The sequence below is a fragment of the Brienomyrus brachyistius genome, chromosome 10 (assembly GCF_023856365.1).
Source record: "Brienomyrus brachyistius isolate T26 chromosome 10, BBRACH_0.4, whole genome shotgun sequence".
NCBI lineage: Eukaryota > Metazoa > Chordata > Actinopteri > Osteoglossiformes > Mormyridae > Brienomyrus > Brienomyrus brachyistius.
This window is the reverse complement of record NC_064542.1, coordinates 10,894,056-10,913,002: the sequence shown is the minus strand read 5'-3', so window position 1 is coordinate 10,913,002 and position 18,947 is coordinate 10,894,056. Positions and strand designations below refer to the sequence as shown.

Genomic DNA, 18,947 nt, shown 5'->3' with positions numbered 1-18,947 from the left:
TGTGTCTGTATTTGTCCCACGTTCATTTGGTTCCTCTGAGCAACTCTAACACTTTTGTACCATAAAGTGAAGCATCTGTCCCTCTTTCTCTCTCTCTTGCTCGCCCTCGCTTTGCACCCCTCCCCCTCTCACCACCACTCCCCAATGGAGTCGTCCCCCTCGTTCTCCCCCTCTCCAGACGCCCATAGACACATTCTCTTTCTCCTGTTGTGTGTTCAACAGGATACTGCCGGTTTGGTGCTGCTTACATACTGACATTTCAGCTATTTCTGAGAAGCGTTGCTTTCTGCGTAATTTTTTGTCTGAGGGGGAGAGTATGACTTTGTGCATGTGTTTGTGAGTGTGTGAGAGAGGGAGGGAGAGAGAGAGAGAGAGAGAGAGAGAGAGGTGGGGGTAGAGAGAAAGAGAACAGGAGAAAAAGCCTACGGAATGCTGTGATGTCACAAGTCGAGTCAGATACAAAGGCATGAGGACACATCTGCACTCCTACTCTCTGGGAGATCACGCTACAGGCTCCAGGGCTACTGCCAAACATCTGCACTCCCCTGTAAGTACCCCCCCACTTTCAGAGCTCCCTCTTCCTCTTCTTTCTTTCTTTGTGACTGCAATCCACTTCCACAACTCTTCGCTTCCCTGTCTTCCAGTTAATGAATATGCAATGAGCTCAACTCACTTCTACAACTCTTAAATTTGAAGGCAGTCCAAATAGAAATTCTTAGACTGGCACAAGGTTCAGGTTTCAAATCTCTGTCCCTCTCTCCGGTGAGCTTGGTAATCAGCGGGATTAACCACAAACAGATTTGCTGACTGGCAGCATGACAAGCTCTCAGAGAGTCTAACTTCTTCTTTGTCTCGGAGTTTAGTGCCTTTTTTTGTGACCGTGGCAGCTGCCGGTACTTTAATCACCAAACCGGGTGCTGTGGGACTCGGAGAGGCATATTTCTCACTTAGTCCTTCGGTGCGAGGCAGAATGAAGCAGGACTGCCCTCTGGCGAAGTTCACTGCACTCTGGTTTGAGTCCCAGCAGAAACCACTGCTTCATTGCACGAACCCCCCAGAGCAGGCAGAAAGGAGCGATCTGTAGGCTGACGCAGGCGGTGGGAGGGACGAGAGTCCCATGACAAATAGTAGACCGAGACTCTTTACTTTCATTTGCTGGACTGCCTCTCATCACAAAGGAAAAAAAGCAGGGCTGATGTGCGCAACTCAAGATGTGATGTTCGTCTTCCTTGCGCAGGCATCCAGCTGATGCGTGCAGTGTGACGGGCGGACAGGACCGGCATGAGCAGGGCCACAACGGGACGGTAGAGGGAGCAGAGCGCTTGGCCGGGTCGCTGTCCCGCTGCGACGCGAAGCCGCCTTACAGCCGACTGACTGACTGACAAGCACCTGGGGCTGAGTGGAGCTTCCTCCGACGGCTGGCAGAATGCTGCAGCAGATCCTGGAGGATATGTACATCGATCCAGATGTCCTGGAGGCCTGAACGAGGAGCAGAAGAAAATCCTGTTCCTGAAGATGAGGCAGGAGCAAGTCCGACGGTGGAAGGAGAGGGAAGAGAAGCTGGAAAGAGAAAGTGCAGGGGATCAGAAGCCAAAATCGAAGAAAGGTGCAGTATGGGCTGATACTTCTCAAACTGGAGTCATAATTAAATCTAATTGATTCCTCTCCTAGGGGGCTGTCAGATCTTGCTACATCCTCGGTGTGTCACCAGCGTGTCACAATGGCCTTTTAGACCTTCCAGCATAAGGTTACACTGGGGACTGTGCTTGATGTCACTCTGGGTTGATTAAGAGCATGGGTGATGTCATGATGGAAGCATACATGAAGCTTAATTCAGCTGGCTGTGTATTTGCGGTCGCTTTTGTTCTCACGGCCCATTGTTGGCCTATGTGGGCCATCTGTGCTTCCACTGAGTGTTCACATAGTGACGTGGTGCAGTGATCACCTGAACAGCCCGGTGAAATGTCTCATGTGCTCTGAATAACTAACCAATCAGGGTGAGCAATCGGTTACACCAATTAGGATTCTCTGCATGTCTACCAACAGACTCTGCAAAGCTTCTGACGAGGGTGATCTGCTGTATGCAAACTGCACGTCCCAGTAACCAACTGCGTGCTAGGCCGACACAGCTGGGAGAAAAAATGCCAAGCGCTGACAGGAAGTGCCTGGCGCTTTCTAAATAGGGACTTTATTTCTGAGTGTTACACATGAGAGTGGACTTTTTAACTAGTGGAAATGCTTCATTCCATAAATGCCATTGCCGCTGCATGTGAAGTACGGCAAAAGTGGGTAGATGGCAGATGCCATACCTACCAGAGATCCATCATAATTTGGAAGCTGTGATGTGGCTCTCAGGAGACCAGAGTCCCAGGCTGATCTTCTTCTTACAGCAGGGCTGGGGAACCTGATCAATGGAGGGCCGGTGTGGACCTGGGCTTTTGGGATGACCTATCAATTAGCCAATAATAAAGCAGCACTTCTCAACTCCAGTCCAGGGGACCCACTGTCATTGGCTGATTGAGGGGCCATCCCAAAAACCTACACCCACACCGGCCCTTCGGATCAGGTTCCCCAGCCCTGCCTTTCAGCCTCATAAGGAACTTTGTTTGGGAGTTTGTGATCAGTGAGGACAGGCCAAGAGCACAGGGGAGATTAGAAAGGAGGAAAGGACCAAAGAACAGGCCAGACGGGGGGGGGGGGGCATCTGTGATCCAGGAGAGCCCTGGAGAGCATGTGCTTATTCTTTGGGGGGGGGGGTGCATGAAAGTTGGCTCAGCCCTGCCTTTCTGCATTCTCTCTTGACAGCCTGTCTGCTTACGGGGTTTGGCTCTGTTGTCACCCAGGGCTAAGCGCTCTCAGGGCGCTGGGAGAGAGCAAAGTCCAGGCCTCCCCTCTGCAGAGACCTCGGGCCGCGGAGTGTGGGGAGCTCCGTACAGACACATGGCTCTATTGTGGAGACAATGGGAGCACCAGCAGCACGTGCCACAGATGGCTAATTCAGGGCAGCGGGCGCATCACAGCCGGGCGGGGGGGGGGGGGGGGGGGGGGGTCTGTCTCGGCTTGGCTGATGACAATGCACTTATTATTAAATGGGAATGTCAACTGGCGAGGAGGAACAGGCAACTCTGTATTCCCCGAGCAACAGCGCAGCTGCTCCCAGACGTCAATTGTTAAGGTTTTTCTTGTAGTACCCTGCTGTTACACAGCTGTCTCTCCCAGGTAAAACCTCACTGTTTCAGGGCTATCTTACCCTGGTAAAACCCCACTGTTTCAGGGCTATCTTACCCTGGTAAAACCTCACTGATACAGGGCTATCTTACCCTGGTAAAACCCCACTGTTTCAGGGCTATCTTACCCTGGTAAAACCCCACTGTTTCAGGGCTATCTTACCCTGGTAAAACCCCACTGTTTCAGGGCTATCTTACCCTGGTAAAACCCTACTGTTTCAGGGCTATCTTACCCTGGTAAAACCTCACTGATACAGGGCTATCTTACCCTGGTAAAACCCCCACTGTTTCAGGGCTATCTTACCCTGGTAAAACTCCACTGTTTCAGGGCTATCTTACCCTGGTAAAACCCCACTGTTTCAGGGCTATCTTACCCTGGTAAAACCCCACTATTTCAGGGCCATCTTACCCTGGTAAAACCCCACTGTTTCAGGGCCATATTACCCTGTTAAAACCCCACTGTTTCAGGGCCATACTACCCTGGTAAAACCCCACTGTTTCAAGGTTGTCTTCCCCTAGTAAAACCCCATTGTTACAGGGCCGTCTTACCCTGGTAAACTCCACTATTACAGGGCTGTCTTACTCTTATAAATTCCCAGCATAACAGAGCTGTCCTACACTGATAACACCCCGCTTTTACAGAACTGTCTGACCTGTTTAATTCCCTTAATTCCTCACTCTTACTGTGCTGCCTTACCCTGGTAATACTTCACTCTTACAGGGCCAGCCTACCCCGGTAATGCCCCGCCCTGTCTTATTCTGGTAATACCCTTAATAACGACATTGTTACAGATCTGTCCTGCCCCGGTCAAACCCTACTGTTACAGGACTTTCACAGCACTGACCAGTTTTGTCATAGATCGCCCTTGGGTGCAGTGGCACTTACACTGCAGTAACAGCTTTACTCTCTCATCCGTTCATTCATTCTGCCACAGTCACAGTCATTTAAACACATAGGACAATATTCTGGGAACACGAGAGGCAGCAAAATCTGTGAATACAATCAAAAAACTAAAAATGCCAAAAGTTTTGTTTGGCTACTTATGGTTAAGGTTAGGGCTGGGTAGGGATTAAGGTTGTCATTGCCCGTAGAAATGAATGGACGGTCCCTAGAACTACATGAATACAAACATGTGAGTGTGTGTGTGTGTGTGCGTGTGTGTGTGTGTGCGTTGCCTGTGGACTGAAGCAACTAATGCAATAGGTATCTGTAATATACCTGTGTGCTTTTCCTGCATTCACTCTTTATCTTCCAGGCATTTACCTCCTTGGTAGGAAACACAGAGAGGAAGAATGTTCTGCATGCATTTGATTACATTCGCTGGATACTTTTCTTAAAGGTTCTGTGATGAGCCGTTACTGTTCCCATAATCCCTGTGTCTCCCTTTAGGGGTAAACAAGCTGCAGATATGGCTGCACGACTGCTGCGGTTTCCAGTGCTCCTCACAGCACGGCCACATTTCCTTGTTTTATAACTGATGGGTGCATTCATGGGAATTCCATTAATTGGTTGGATTAGCCACACTGAGATGTTTGCATGAATGATTGCAATTATCTGCTGAAGCACGTCTGCATCTGTAACTGGAGAGGGAGTGGAAACTGGCCTTTGATTTCAAGATGCATTCAAAGGGTTGTTTTCACTTGATTTTTGGTTGGGGGGGGGGGCGATCTGGCTGATTCTGCAATAGTGCAATGTATCGTCTCTGTTGCTGTCCTGAGAATGAGAGTGTTTAGCATCTCTGACCCGTGTTTATGTGTCAGGTACAAGTGTCACAAACCCCAGTGCACAGCTCAGCGCCACTGTAAGAATCAGCCTCCCATGTGTGACACTGGGGCTGGCGCACGCCGCGGGGAGACGCGAATAGGTAATCCCTCGCATTCCCATCAGGGTCCCGGCCAGTGTCAGCGGAAGACAAAGAAGCAGAGCAAATGAAACAGTCAGGGAATAGGTGAACCTCTGAAACCCCGGGCAGAGCGGCGGCAAACGCGACAGGGGCGGGGTAGGTAAATAGGGTATGGGGGTCACGTGACACGGGACTCATCTCGGGTCCTGGTGAGTGGAGGCTCGGTTCACCATGGCGGTGTCAAGCTACGGCGAACCCACTGAGGTTCGATAAGCTGACAGAGAGAGAGAGAGAGATCACGTCCTCATGTGGTAGATGCTGGGGGGAGTGTTGGGGGCCTCCCTCTGCGTCTCCTGCGATCCCGTGACTCTGACCCCCTCGCACTGCCCCCCCAGCCACGTGCCCTGCCCCGTGCAGGTGCTCCCTACAGGGTTACAGAGCGCCCTCTGTAATTATAGCAACTCCTGCAGGAAGGAGGTGCTTTGTTCCCATCTAGCGGTGCAGCCCAGCTCCCCACCAGTCTGCGGTGGAAATCTGCCAGGAGGCAAGTCTCCGAACCAAGAAGAGCACTTTTCACGAGCCGCCATGACCATGGCGAGACTCAGCAATTACCCAGAGAAGTCCATAATTAGCTGCTTCGCCCTGCCAAAAGTTCTAAAACCAGACTGCAGCCCTGGAGTTTGTGCCCACCCCCCCCACCCCCATTTCTGAAGCTCCTTCCAGGCTGAGTGAAGCCCCACCCCCAGCTTCAGTCTCATCAGGGCACCTGGGAGCTCAACGGCTAAACAGCGTGCTTTTGCTAGGCGGGGGAGCGACAGCCTTAACGGGGGAGCACACTCCTCGTCTTAGCGTGGGCAGGGCCGCAGGCTGAGCCCGCCAGTCCAGCCTGGCTCCATTTTCCTCTATGTCACCTGAGCTTCCGGAGTGGAATGCCACCTCTGCAAGGCTCACCGGCAGAACCAGTTGACTGCGTGTCCCTGCTTCAGTTAGGAAGATCATTCCTTTCCCACACTGACATCTACTATCAGTGGGAGCGTGTTGAAGCGAGATGGCAAACTCCCTGTGCTCAGAGACCCTCTGTGCTTTGCAGGTCCCAGTAAGAATGTTTCCTGGCTCCTGGGCCGAGATGGAGATGTGCACGTCAATGTGATCGAAGACACGGACGAGCCGATGTCCTCCACCGTCATCCTATCTCAGCTCAGGGAGCGCAAAGGGTCAGGTCACAATCGCCAACTCCTACACAAACACTCTGCCTTACTTTCTGATCTCACCTCCAGTAAAATGAGCTCATTACCGTTTGCATTCTCAGGCACCAAACAGATCTCAGGTACAATCTGGAAAACAGAAGCCCTTCAGTACCAGCCCAGACTGGGACAGAAGACGTTTCACCCAAACCAAACATACGGCTGGATTTCAAGGTTTGTGTCTCTATGTGTTTCTGTGTAGCCACCTGTGTTTGTGTGTGTTATTAAACAACTGCACTGAACAATGACACGCTTAACTGATTATGGCTGTTTCTCTTATTGAAGTACTACATGATTGTGTACATTTTTCAGGTAGTTAATAGACAAAGAAAGATGCAGCCACACACACACACACACACACACACACACACTGATTTCTTCCTTCCATTGTTAAAGGTGTAGTTCCCTAATTTAAGGCCTGTTTCTCCCTGCAGGGCGTTCCTCCCTCCCCAGTGCCATGCATAGTCGCACCCACTCAGGTGAGCCGGGGTTCGTCAGTGCTGCGTGGGGCTGAGGTGTAGGGGCGCTGACTGACGTGTGTACATACATATCGCGCCATCAAAGGGAAGGGTGGAGCTGAGGTTAGACAATCACGATTCAAGCTGAGCCTGTTTCACGGTTCACTTCATGGGCAATGATGGATATTTTGGTAACACTTCACTCGAGGGAGCACAAATAATGTAGCAGTACACTCTTACTTAATCCTTAATTAACCAGTAACTAAGAACTAGTTGCATACTGATCCCATGCTTGTTCATCATTAATCAATCACGGCGGTTCATGTAATTCATTCAGAAACTATATTTGTTCATGATTTGTTCTTGAGTAGTAACTGAGTAACTTTTGTGTCCCGTCAAATGTTATCGATGTTTCTGCTACGTACAGTAAATAGGGGTGATAATGGATTGAGATTGCGTTACAGTAAGAGGTAAGTAGCCCCCAAATCATTACCGACCTCAAAGGCTTTGACCCACAATACCTAGCGTTCAAAAGTAAGGACTTAGAGACACGTTTTTGTGAGTCAACAGCTCCATTAATAATGTTGGCTAACCTGCTCGCTCTGACTGAGACATACATGATAACTTAGAGCCCTGCGTCAGAGTCCGTCACTCAGCCTGAAATAGCGATCGTTTTGGGCTGGTTCCTTAAGCACACAGAGCTTGGGAATTTCCCAGCAGTGACTTGGAGAGTTTGGAGATCTGGGCAATCAAGCACACAGAAACCGCAAAAACGTCAGCGACAGAAGCCGGTGTGATCTTTTACGCTGTTTCTATATGCATTTTAATCCATAATCAATGCTGTTATTTTATTAATTTTATTAATAAGATATATCACATTTTCTCCAAAAATAGCTTTTATTTAATTATGTTCTTATTAAATTATTGAAAATTATATCGATTAGTTAAAAATAGTGGCACAAATGTGGAAAATTACATATATACCATGAAGTCATTATTATTATTATTATTATTATACGTCTTATTAGATTATTGCTCATTTTCTATAAATCTTCTACATGTACTACAAGTTACAACTAAATGTCCAAGTGAACATTTACAAAATACCCGTGATTAATAAATGTATACAAGCAGAGTTCAGCGCCGACGCCGTCAGTGTTTGTCTTAGAGGAGGTAACATGAATATTTTTATTTCCTGATCCCGACACACCGAGAGCTACTCCCGATTCCTTGTTCATATTGTTTCCTCTCTTCTAAAGGTAAAAACTGAAGACTCCACGTCGGAGCCTACCTTGCTCCCTCTGCAGGAGCAACCTGGTACTGCAGATGATGTAAGCATCCACTTAAAGCACGCGGTCGCACACATTAACCACTGAACCTCTTGACCCTCCCCATACACATCTGCATACTTCCTATACATACCTCTCGACATGTCTTCCGGGTCTCACGATCACCCGGTGAACCTATAAACATCGCTAACATCGCTGTTTCAATGACAATGGTGGAAGCGTAGGAGTCCCTTACAGAGCGGGCTGAATATGCAGCCTTGACACACAGATAAGGGTGAGAACTTTACCTCCAGAGTCTAGTCATGACTTGTGAACAGTGTCTTGCCTATACTTGCCTGTATCTGGGTTTCGGTTTTGATCATAGGGTGGGGGTGGGGGCAGTATAGGGCTGTTGATCTGAGCAAGTAGCCCTCCTTCCTTCCAGGGGGGGGGTCTACTCTGCTGCCTTTGCCATTCTGATCATTTACCACGGTAAAGTGGTGCCAACACCACATCAGAGCACTGAAGTTGTATCGTTTCATTCAGGAAAAGCAGTCATGACCACCACACCACCTTAGCTTAGGTCAGCTAACTTCCCGACCCATGAATCATATGCTCAAGCTTTTTACCACTGAATGGATCACACACTAAATATATTTACGGCATGTGAAATGTAATAGCGGGGAGCTCCGTTTGAGGCTGGCCCGCTCTCGACACGCTGTGGTCCTGCTGGCTCTGCCCCCCACCCCATCCCAGATCCACTTTCACACAGCTGTTCTGGGCCTGTTTCAGTCGGGGCTTGTCTGTCATGTCTGCCCCATCATGCCTTGCTGCAGAACAGCTGCTGAACAGCCTCGTTTTGCCATCCTTCCACCATGCTCGTCTATATTTGTCCGGGGATAGGGCTGTAGTGTGCTCGTGTGTGTGTGTGTGTGTGTGTGTGTGTGTGTGTGTGGGTGTGCGTGCGGACTCGATTTATATTACTTTGTGGGGACCAAATGTCCCCCACAATGTAATAAAAACCAGATTTTTTGATCTGTGAATGCAATCAAAAAAGGGAAAATGGTTACTTAGGATTAAGATTAGGGCTGGGTAGGGGTTAAGGTCATCATAGAAATGAATGCAGAGTCCCCAGAAAGATATAATTGCAAACCTCTGTGTGTGTGTGTGTGTGTGTGTGTGTGTGTGGGTGTGTGTGTGAACATGAGCATGCATATTCCTGTTTCTGTGGCTGTGCTTATACCTGCCCGCTTCTTGCATGTGAATGCCCCTGTGTGTGTGTGTGTGTGTGTGTGTGTGTGTGTGTGTGTGTGTGTGTGAATGTGGCCGCCCCCCCGCCCCTGAGCGAGCGCACGCGTGTGCGTGTGACGGCAGCTGGAGATGGGCCTGCTCGAGGTTCTCCCTGAGCAGATGGCTGAAAAACTTGAGCGGGGACTGAGATGGCCTCAGACGGCAGGGCCGCCAACTGCAGATGGATGGGATCGATTCTCCTGGGGCAGGGCCGCGCAACTCTCCCTCCATGCAGCAGGGGGCCCCGCGGAGCCACGAAGAATCAGCCCCTGTTGCGCGTGTCTCTCCTTCTGTCGCTCCGAGCGACGCCATCGCCGTGGCGTCCAAGCCGGCATGATCACCCCCCCCCCCACCCCCCGGCCGTTCTAAGGGAGTCATATCGTTCATGCTTTAAATCCCTTTAAAAATTCATTAGCTCGAGGAAGATTACATTTAAATCACAGCATTACGCCGTTCCCAAAGTAATGTGGCCTGATGCATCGGGCGGGGGAAGGGGGGGGGGAGCATTACATCAATGGTGAACAGTGAGATCACCAAAGCCCCCCCCCCCCCCGACCCCCACAAGTGGTCCACGTTCCTGAGCAGGATGTTGGACTACCAAGCAGGCGCAGTGCGTTACGTTCACACCACAATCAATACAGTATAATGCGTTATACATGATTAGGACGCACACTCCTTTATCATATGTAATGTATTCCGTTCCCATAACAATGGGGTGTGTTATTAACTTACAGTGTGATTCATGATGCTTCATGGGATTAACCCAAAAAGCATTTATGCTGCCATTAAGCATAGCAGATAATGAAATCTTTAAAGCACCACTCTCTGCATGCTGTATCCAAAAATTACACGTTAAATATGAATTATTAATTAGAATTGGGCGCTTAATGTGTACTTCAGTATTGAAGTGTGAGTTGTAAATACACTGTTTAAGGTATATCTTACAATATTGTTGATCTAAACAAGGTGAGCCAGCGTGACTGTGATTGTGGGAGCTTGTGGGAGTTATACAGCAATGTTCTGAGGACAGAATGAAAAATGATTGCTTTAGAGAGATAACCAATCAGATTGCAGAGGAGGTGTGTCCAATCATCCAGAAGAAGCAGGACCAATACATGTGATTGACCCACCTCCTCTACAATCTAATTGGTTATCTCCCTAAAGCAATCATTTTTCATTGTGCCCTCAGAACATTTTTTGTGTATGTAAAGCTCACATGAGTTTTGTGATATCGACATACAGCCCTTGCCGCTGTTTGTAGGTGCCAAGGTCATGGGGTTTTTCAGTGACATCTGAAAGTTTGTGTCGCCATATTTGACAGGAAGCCGTGGAGGACGAGGGGTCCGACAGCAGCGGCACGGAAGACTCGAGCGACGAGATTCTCCTCTACCGACCTCACCTCAGACTTACTCAAACCATGTCAATCTCCGACCGGCTCCTGTCTCGAAACTCCCAGGGTCGGGTGGATGCCATCTGCACATCAGAGACGAACGGGCCCCATCCACAGGCCTCCCAGAAGATGGAGGAAGGTGAGCGAGGGACACACGCCCGCCTCACACTCAGCGTGATGATCCCCCATCTGTACAATTGACTCGTTGTCCTACATTTATAGGTGTAAGTTTCAGGTCCAGAAAGTAAAAATCCAGACCAAGGTTTTATTTCATCGAACCAGTTAAGAATAAAGAGTCACAATTACAGAGCCCTCAACTGGTTGATTGAAAGAAAATCTTGGTCTGGATTTTTACTTTCTGGTCCTGAAATTTCTAACCCCCCGCCCTTATTACACTACGTTTTCAATTAAATTACCCAAATATCGTCACATCCTCACTTGCTGTGTGGTTCATTAGGTTAGACCTCTGTGTCTATGGTTGGAAGGTTTACAGTCCTCAGCAGTCACATGTTTCTTGGGCCCTTAAGAAAGACCTTCAGCCCCTGAAAGGCTGATCCTGGGGAGCCGAGACGTCAAGCTTCCCTCTCAACTGCATATATGTGTGTGTGTCACAAAGGAGAGCATGATGGGATATGTGAAAAGAGGCATTCCGGTGTCCCTGTGACCGAAGCATACTGTCAGCACGCTTTCTACCTGCGAGACCAGGATGCTAGTTAGCCATTAGCATCACATATCGACGTGCACCAGAGGACGTTCGTGTGCTACTTAAAGCACTAGCCGCGCTATCTGAGTGCCCCGGCATGAATAAAACAGGGCCGCAGACGGATGGTTCCGGTTTCTTTGGGTGTGCACTAGATGGTCTTTTTTTAGCTGAATGTGGTGGAGTTTCCTCATGAAGTCGCCGCACCTGATGGAGATGAATTAGCTGGAGGCCACGTGGCTGCCGGTGACTCACTGGGGCCCTGATCTGGTGCGACTCGGAAAGTCATCCAGCCTGTGGCGGAACTGGAGCAAAAGAGAAGGTCGCCGCGCTACTCAGAAACATGAAATTCCAAGGCACACTTTGGCGAAAAGCTATTTCCCTTAATTGCTTTTATTTTTCGACTTTTTAAACATTTATCTTGCAGGCTTACTTTTGAGCATTCTTACGCGGTGGAGTTTAGTTTTGTGCCACCAAAGGGTGATGTGAGACATTGTCCGGAAAGGGTGACCTTTATTCCTGAAACGCATCTTCTCCGCCTCAACAGGCGTAAGACAAACATTTAAATGCTTAAATTTGACTCAGGCTTCTGCTGAAAGGAGATGGGCTTATTAGCACCACCTGGTGGAAATGTACTGAAATTGCCATACCATAAAAAAGTATTACGCAGTGTCGCCATCCTAACAAAGAAAAGAGCTGCACTTTCTGTGGCCATTCAAGATCAATGCAGAAAACAGTGGCAGTAACAACGGGTGAGTCTGTTACTAGTTGCTTTATTGGTATTATAATAAAAAAGCTGCCTGAGGCATGACAAGGGACGCAACACGTTCTTTTTGGACGCACCCACTGCCAATTGTCCAGTGTGAAGTTAATCTGATTCCAGTGCTGCTTATCCACTCGATGGTCATACGTGCAGCGTAATCGTGCAGTAAAGGCGTTTATGACGTGTGTACATTTTCTGCCACGCGGACAGCAGGCATGCCCGCGCTCCTTAAGCTAGCGAGTTAGCGGCCAGATTCCCAGTGCTAGAGAAGTATTTTTGATATAAGTGAACTGACAAAATTAGTTTTTTTTTTTTTTTTTGCTACTCTGGGGTAGGGGCGCGCTCAGCAAAATCTCGCCTAGGGCGCCAGAACACCCAGAGCTGACTTTGCCTGGCTGTGCAAATGGATAAAATTATAAATCACTTTGGAGAAGGTGCGTGCGTGTGTGTTTGATTTTGATGTGTTTATATATACTACATTGGGGAGAACAAGCATTTTATCAGTCCCCGATGGAAAACTCAATTTTATTAAAATGTATGAATGCAGTCACAAAACTGGACATGCTGAAAGTCTTGTATTTTATTTGGTTACTTATGGTTAAGGTTAGGGCTGAGTAGGGGTTAAGGTTGTCATTGTTAGGATTAGGGTTTTCCCATAGAAATGAAGGGAGAGTTTCCACAAAGAGGGGAATAGTGGAGTGTGAGTGTCCGAATGTATTTGACTGTGTGTGTGACTTTGGATGTGTTTGATGAATCTGCATGCGTGACTCTGTGCATTTCATTTATCCATGTGTGTGTGATACTGTGTGTGTTTGATGTATCTGTGTGTGTGAGTGTGTACATGTAACTCTGTGTGTGAGGGACTGTTTGATGTATCTGTGTCTGTTCGTGTGACTCTCACTGTGTGTGTGTTTTTTGTGTCTGTGTGTGCAACTCTGTCTGTGTGTTTGCATGGGTGTCTATATTTGATGTGTGTGTGACTCCGTGTGTGTTTGATGTACCTGTTTGTGTCTGTGATGTGGCTCTCTGTGGGTTTGATGCATTTGTGAGTGTGCACATGTGACTCTGTGTGTGTTTGGTGTGTGTGTATCTGTGTGTGTTTGATGACTCTGTGTGTTTGATGACTCTGTGTGTGTTTGTATCTGTGTGTGTGACTCTGTGTGTGTGTGTGCGTGCGTGTGACTCTGTGTGTGTTTGATGTATCTGTGTGTGTGTGTGTGTGTGCGTGTGACTCTGTGTGCGTGTGACTCTGTGTGCGTGCGACTCTGTGTGTGTGTGTGACTCTGTGTGTGTTTGATGTATCTGTGTGTGTGCGTGTGACTGTGTGTGTGTGACTGTGTGTGTTTGATGTATGTGTGTGTGTGTGTGTGCGTGCGTGTGACTCTGTGTGTGTTTGTATCTGTGTGGGTGTGTGTGTGCGTGCGTGTGACTCTGTGTGTGTGCGTGCGTGTGACTCTGTGTGTGTGTGACTCTGTGTGTGTTTGATGCATCTGTGTGTGTATGTGACTCTGTGTGTGTTTGATGCATCTGTGTGTGTATGTGACTCTGTGTGTGTTTGATACATCTGTGTGTGTGTGTGTGACTCTGTGTGTGTTTGATGTATCAGTGTGTGTGTGTGTGTGTGTGTGTTTGATGTATCTGTGTGTGTGTGTGTGTGCGTGCGTGTGACTCTGTGTGTGTTTGATACATCTGTGTGTGTGTGTGACTCTGTGTGTGTTTGATGTATCAGTGTGTGTGTGCGTGCGTGTGACTCTGTGTGTGTTTGTATCTGTGTGGGTGTGTGTGTGCGTGCGTGTGACTCTGTGTGTGTGCGTGCGTGTGACTCTGTGTGTGTGTGTGTGACTCTGTGTGTGTTTGATGCATCTGTGTGTGTATGTGACTCTGTGTGTGTTTGATGCATCTGTGTGTGTATGTGACTCTGTGTGTGTTTGATGTATCTGTGTGTGTGCGTGTGACTGTGTGTGTGTGACTGTGTGTGTTTGATGTATGTGTGTGTGTGTGTGTGCGTGCGTGTGACTCTGTGTGTGTTTGTATCTGTGTGGGTGTGTGTGTGCGTGCGTGTGACTCTGTGTGTGTGCGTGCGTGTGACTCTGTGTGTGTGTGTGTGACTCTGTGTGTGTTTGATGCATCTGTGTGTGTATGTGACTCTGTGTGTGTTTGATGCATCTGTGTGTGTATGTGACTCTGTGTGTGTTTGATACATCTGTGTGTGTGTGTGTGACTCTGTGTGTGTTTGATGTATCAGTGTGTGTGTGTGACTCTGTGTGTGTTTGATGTATCAGTGTGTGTGTGTGTGTGTTTGATGTATCTGTGTGTGTGTGCGTGCGTGTGACTCTGTGTGTGTTTGATGCATCTGTGTGTGTGTGTGTGTGCGTGCGTGTGACTCTGTGTGTGTTTGATACATCTGTGTGTGTGTGTGACTCTGTGTGTGTTTGATGTATCAGTGTGTGTGTGTGTGTGTTTGATGTATCTGTGTGTGTGTGCGTGCGTGTGACTCTGTGTGTGTTTGATGCATCTGTGTGTGTGTGTGACTCTGTGTGTGTTTGATGTATCAGTGTGTGTGTGCGTGCGTGTGACTCTGTGTGTGTTTGATGTATCAGTGTGTGTGTGTGTGTGTGTGTGTGTGTTTGATGTATCTGTGTGTGTGTGTGTGTGTGTGTTTGATGTATCTGTGTGTGTGTGCGTGTGACTCTGTGTGTGTTTGATGTATCAGTGTGTGTGTGTGTGTGTGTGTGTGTTTGATGTATCTGTGTGTGTGTGTGTGTGTGTGTGCGTGTGACTCTGTGTGTGTTTGATGTATCTGTGTGTGTGTGCGTGTGACTCTGTGTGTGTTTGATGTATCGCCTCCTGCAGCTGCTGGCTGTGGCCCTCGCCTCCCCTCACGGCGCTTCACCTTCACATGGAAGGACACGCATTCCACCGCCGCTCCCCGACTCGGGCCCTGGGCGACGCTCGCTCCGAGCTGATAAGTGACGGAGCCTCCAGCCGCCACATAGCCCCCCCCCCCCACCCCCTCCTCCCCCGCCCTCCTCAAATCAACCCCCCCCCCATGCGCACACTCTCCCGCCCCCAGCCTGGCTCAGCGCACAGACATGCCGCTCCGGAATTCTGCCCTCTGCCCCACTTCTGGCCCTCCCCTCGGAGGGGGGTGGGGGTCTTTAAAGAGACAGTGTCCTTTTCCACAGCCTCCCCTTAAGTTCCAGGGACCCCTGTGTTAACTATAATTTCCAAAGTGCAGACAGCCCAGTCTTTAAACACCTTGCTTCTTGGGGGACACATCATATTTTCCTTAAAAAAAACGCATCAGAAAATGTGGTACTTTTGGCAGGGTCTTATTTTCTGTTCTTATAGTCTGCTCCCCCTTCCGGGGACCTTGGGAGCGAGCCATGCTGTCGCGATGACCTCGTAATTCACTCCAGGAAGCGAGTCTGAGCTCAGGGCACGGCGAGCCAAGCCAGGGGTCACGCGGGGTCATGCTGGAGCGGGCCGGCGTGGAACGGCTGACGGCTCCCACATTCCAGTCACAGGACCGGAAGCAGTGGGTCGCAGTGGCCGTGCATCCCAGATCTATCTGGCACTAATGACCAGCAGTTTAAGCTCTGAAAAAATGCCCCCAAGGGCACTACAGGTTAGTCTGTGGAAGAAAGGCAGAAATAATACTGTTTGAGGTGGAGTGCATAGATTTTTTTAAAATATTCAGAACGTGCCTTTATGAAGCGAGTGGCGTCCACAGAATGGCCGGCGTGGCTGCGCCGCGCGCGGGAGCCAGGGAGCGCTGGTGCGTGCACATCGCGCGCGTTTCCGCCAGCCGCTGGAGCGTGTCCAGCGTTTCCGTGGCGACCGCACAACACAGCAAGACAATCGGGACCGTGGCGGCAGTGCGGGGCCCACGCGGTGGTGGGAGAGGACATTAACACAGGAACTATGGGTCAGGGGCCAGCCGGAGCCAGGCAGCGCCGGGGGGCGGGGCGGGGGGGGGGGGGAGGGAGTGCGGGAAGAGGAGGAGAGGGAGAGAGGAGAAGAAAAGGGAGGACAGGAGGAAGAAGGCTGTTGTTCATTTTAAAGGTGTAGGTGGGGGGGGGTGGTATGACAGAGGGGTCATGCCCACCGGGTCGCTCTGTACCAGAACTGCACACCGGATCGAGCCCGATGAGCCGCCGGTGTTTACCAGGAGAGCCCAGAGGAGGCGTGAGCATGATCACATCCGCGTCTCCCAGCGAAGGGCTAAAAATACGCCTCTCCTTGAGCCTCCTGGTGCGTGCGCTGCGTCTGTGCGCCACAGGCCCCCAGCACTGTAATCTCCCCCCCCCCCCCGCCCATCGCCTTCTCCACAGCGGCTCCACTCAGCTGTGTCCCTTCTCCGCTTTCCTCGCCTGTGACCTCCACCCCCAAGCAGGGGGGTGGGGGTGGTGGGGGAGTGGGAGGTGGGTTGGTGGGGTAGATAATATCAGACTGAGAGCGTGCCCGGGCTGCCGTGGCGGGAAGCCGCTCTGTATGGCCGGCGCTTGGGTTACGATGGCGACTGAGGCTGGACTGCGTCCAAAGACTGACCGCTTTCCATGGCAACCGAGGTCCCGAGGCGTGCCTGGTGCCGAGGTCGGTGGGGGGGACAGGCTCATCTTGCCGGCTGCTTGCGGTTCACTGGCGTTTTAATAACCCCCCTCCCCCCCTTCTCACAGGCAAGGTCCCCCAGACGCCAGCCGCACCCCAGCAGGCCGAAGCCAACAGCGTGGGGGGTGAGGCTGAGAGGGGCGCCGTCGCGGGCCAGGGCCGTGTGGCGCAGCTCAGGAAGAACTTCAGTGCGGGTAACAGCCCCGGGACCCCGAGCCGTGCCAAGCCCCCTGTGCCAAATAAGCCCCCCCACCTGCTTGCCTCCCCCTCGCTCAGGTAATCCCTGGGCTACGGACACCCCTCCACGGATACTGCCTCCCCCATGGACTGCAGGCTGTCTCTGGACAAAAAAAAAAAAACTTTTATGCATAGACACAGTCTCACGTCTTTTTATTAAATTTTCCATCCATCCATCCATCTGCCAATCTTTCAGCCACTTATCCTGGTTAGGGTCACGGGATTATTAAGTTATTAAGTGTTTCAATTACATTTTGGTGTCACTTATGGAATAATGTGCTAAATGTTTCCTTTTGTTTACATTTTTATGGTACTGTAGTAATGCTGTCAAAGGGAAAAAAAGCCAAAGAAATGTTTTATACACTGATCTGTGTCCGTTTGGTCACTCGCCCCTCCCCGAGTGCCCCCCCCCCCCCTCCCCGAGTGCCCCCCCCCCCCCTCCCCGAGTGGTCCTGCGCATCTCACTGCCTCTGAGGGTTTAATGTGTCTTAATGTGTGTGTTCATTGCCTCATCGGCGGTGGAAGGCCATACTGCCTCTCCTCCAGCATCAGCTTGCTGATGAGACTCCTTGGGGCACCTGTACAGCCACCCCCCCCCCCCCCAACAGTCATGTCTCTCGATAAACCGCGACCAGTGTCCGCACCTCAAAGGGACTCGTGGAGCACGTCCTGATCCTGTGCTGCCTTCGCAGTGCCCAACAGGAGTAGATCCAAGTCTGGCTCTATCTCATTAGTTCCGGTTCTGTGGCTGGTGGTCGCGGGTCGGAGCCGAGTTTTGATCTTGACCTAAATGCAGATTCGCGGCACAGAAACGGCAGCAATGGCGGCTCAGATGGAGTTCCTCTGAAGCTCCACGCGGCCTTTGAATCCTCAGCTTGCTGCGGAGGGAGCGAGGCCCCCGGACAGCTGTGCCCGCGGATGGCCGCGCCACCCACCAGATCCGGAACTTTTCTTGGACCCGACAGCCTGTGTTCATTAAGCATTTCCTGGCACACAGGAACGGGCCGTGGCCCAACCTGGTGGTCCCAGCTAAATGCCAGATCGACTGCTCCTGACCCAACTGCCTCAACCATCACCACTGGCTGGGTCCAGTTTGAAGGGCTGCATGGTTCTCCTTGACTTCCCATGAAAGGCTCTATGTGGTGAGCCTCAGTGTGGCGTTGGGTTCTGTGGAACATCTGCACGTCTTCCATGTGTCTGCAGAACTGCCAGACCATCATCTCTCATTAGCTCGTCGCATGACCACAGAGACTGACCAGCTGGATGGTCGAGTCCTTTTAATCCCGGAAAACCTTTCCCAAGGGCTTTAACCGATGTTTTGCTTACCATATCCTCACCAGCACGTGGCCTGGGCTCAACCTCGCAGACAACGGCATGCCGACGCTCGCCATCACGCCGCATTTCACATGCGACGCTAAGGGTTTGCAACTTCGGCATACAGGATGTGGCTCATCCCCCTCGCCAGCGCAATAAAGTCGCTAATCTCCCAAGCTGCAGTCACATGATCGTTCCAGGATGGTGCAGGGGGGCACTGGGGTCTTCCCCACAGGGGTAAATCCTGTCAGGAAGGTGGGGGGGGGCAAAATGTCATCCAGGATACCTTGCTCATCTTAGAGAGAGAGAGAGAGAGAGAGAGAGAGAGAGAGCGCATGGCTGGGGCCCTGGGTGGATTTCACTAGGCTGCCCTCTGCTTGCAGCTCACAGCAGAGTGCGGCACTGACACGACGGAACGCGGCCAAGCAGGAAAGAGCGAGAGGGAAGGGATGGACAAAATGAAGGGATGAAAGAAAGGAGGATAGAGCGGGAGAGGAAGCTGATCTTTCGGTGACCTGACCTCACCTGTAGCTTCAAACGTGTGCATCATGGGAAGCCACACAGGCTGCGTTTATTTGCGTTTGACTTGTTTTTGAACTTT

The 18,947-nt window shown here is 50.5% G+C and overlaps 1 protein-coding gene and 1 long non-coding RNA gene across 2 annotated transcripts; one reads left to right on the top strand and one right to left on the bottom strand.

The window, feature by feature from the left end:
• Window positions 1–198: 198 nt before the first annotated feature.
• LOC125750516 (SH2 domain-containing protein 4A-like) lies at window positions 199–17,399 on the top strand. Its single transcript, XM_049028420.1, is given in 9 exon segments — window positions 199–547; window positions 1,238–1,475; window positions 1,478–1,606; window positions 6,162–6,285; window positions 6,381–6,489; window positions 6,750–6,794; window positions 8,033–8,104; window positions 10,653–10,860; window positions 16,864–17,399. Coding segments are annotated over 8 exon segments (948 nt in total). The 5' UTR covers window positions 199–547; window positions 1,238–1,426; the 3' UTR covers window positions 17,076–17,399.
• On the bottom strand, window positions 3,094–3,684 carry LOC125750517 (uncharacterized). Its single transcript, XR_007400360.1, has 3 exons — window positions 3,578–3,684; window positions 3,297–3,471; window positions 3,094–3,226 (listed from the first exon to the last, which is right to left on the bottom strand). It is a non-coding gene; the product is annotated as an uncharacterized LOC125750517 (long non-coding RNA).
• Window positions 17,400–18,947: the final 1,548 nt, after the last annotated feature.